General features: G+C 41.7%; 1 protein-coding gene across 1 annotated transcript; it reads left to right on the plus strand.

Moving 5' to 3' along the window:
• Positions 1-879: 879 nt before the first annotated feature.
• Positions 880-1,668, plus strand: LOC307130541 (class A basic helix-loop-helix protein 9; the record flags this gene model as incomplete). The annotated part of the gene is made up of 1 exon (XM_079823574.1): positions 880-1,668. The coding sequence occupies one exon, from the start codon at positions 880-882 to the stop codon at positions 1,666-1,668; it is 789 nt and encodes a 262-aa protein (XP_079679700.1).
• Between the last annotated feature and the right edge of the window lie 334 nt (positions 1,669-2,002).

A 2,002-nucleotide genomic window follows, 5' to 3' on the forward strand; every position in this document is an offset into this window, starting at 1 on the left:
CCATTCATTCATTCATTTTTATTATTGGATGAACTACACAAGGTTCTTTGGCGAGGTGTGTGGTTCCATGAAGAACCGTAAATATCCAAAGAACCCTTCCACTGCACAAAAGGTTCTTTATAGCGAAGAAAGGTTCTTTAGACTATAAAATGGTTAGAAAAAAATGGTTCGTTAAAGAACCTTTCCCAAAACGGTTCTTCAGGGAACCAAAAATGGTTCTTCTATGGCATCGCAGTGAAAACCCCTTTTTTGGTTCTTCCTGGCACCTTTATTTTTAAGAGTGTATATAATAAAAATGGGAAAAATGTTTTAAAAATAACCTTTTTTTTTTTTTTTTATATAAATAACATTTTGAGCAATGGAAAGCTTATATGGATGTCAAAGGTTCTTCAGGGAACTATATGCCAAAAAAGAACCTTTATTTTTTTAGAGTGTATCCCTCTGAAATATCAATACGTAACTGTCAAAGTGTCAAAATGCCTTTTTTTCACACACCGCAGTGTTATGTGCATCTGTCAACTCTGCAATTGCCATTCCTCATTTTCGGCATGGTACAGTTGGAAAGATCAGATCCTGTGTGTTGAGGAGGTGTGTCAAAGCCTGTTGACTGATGTCTACACTTGCCTGGAGGGCACTTGTAAACACAGAATACACCTTTGCTTATAGGCAGCTGGCTCACGTGACACATCTACAGATTGTGTTTAAAAACCCCTCTCACCCTCTCTGAGACTGACAGATCTGAACTGGTAGGTGAAGAGAAGATTTCAACATGTGGATGTTTTGCAAAAATAACTGTTTGTAGTGCACACAGGACAGTAAGAGTTCTCTCATACCAAAGCTAAGATTAGCATTTTTTGAAGTAGACAAAAGTCAGCAACCATGAGTTTGGGCAGCACCAGTACGGAATCTGAAGTTTCAGAGGATGAGATGGAGGATTGTCCTTTAGGTCAGGATGATGACTGTGACAACGAAAGTCCTGGAACACTTCGTTCAGAGCGCTCAATGTCATCCGGCCCAAGTGACACGGAGGACGTCAAAGCAGTAAAGAGCCGTACTCGGCCCAAGCGGTCCAAAGCACGGAGAGTCGCCGCCAACATCCGAGAACGGAAGCGCATCCTGGACTACAACCAGGCCTTCAACGCATTGCGCACTGTCCTCAAACATGACCTTAGCGGAAAGCGTCTGTCCAAGATCACCACACTCCGCCGTGCCATCCACCACATTTCAGCAATGTCTTTGTATCTGCAGACTCATTCGGCAATAGAACCACATGCACCTCCGTGTACCCATACGGAGTGCTACCGGCAGCCGGAAGAGAACAACACAGGAACTTTCCAGGAACCGATGGATAACTACATTTCCCATCAGCCAGAGCTCACAGTCTCTGCAGAGATGCATCAGGACACATCAAACTCGACACCATCTCAACACTACAACCACTGTGCAACCAACAGTCAGGTACACGTGAGCCATGGACACTTCGCTCACCAATGGGAGGACCAAAGCAGTGACTTCTGCAGTGGAGGACCTGGATATCAACATGGGACAAGGGTCACCTGTCATCAGAACCATATGGACACTTATGCAGACTCTGCTAACCCGTCTTTGGCTTGGCAGCTGGGTTACCTTCCATGTAATGGATACCAGCAGTTCCTGAGTATGCACTAACTTTTCTCATGCTAGAGTAATTTTAAAAAGCGTTTGAATTGTGTACATTGACAGTATTTTTGGATACATTTCTCAGGTTAAAACATATACTGTATATTACAGCAAATACCTGTAAAATCCTCTCCTATAAGTGTTATTGTACATTGTAAATACTATTTAAAAATACAAGAATATTTCAGATAATACAACAAAAAGAAATCTGAATTATTCTGTTATAGCTTAAAGGTTAGCGTCAAGATTTTGTTACCACCTTTTTTTTTTTTCATATGCTCAAACCCCCAAATAAAGCAGCTTATTGTAAAACTGTCTTTGGCTCTTTTACAACCACTGTCCT

This window comes from Gobio gobio (assembly GCF_949357685.1).
Source record: "Gobio gobio genome assembly, chromosome: 8".
Lineage (NCBI taxonomy): Eukaryota > Metazoa > Chordata > Actinopteri > Cypriniformes > Gobionidae > Gobio > Gobio gobio.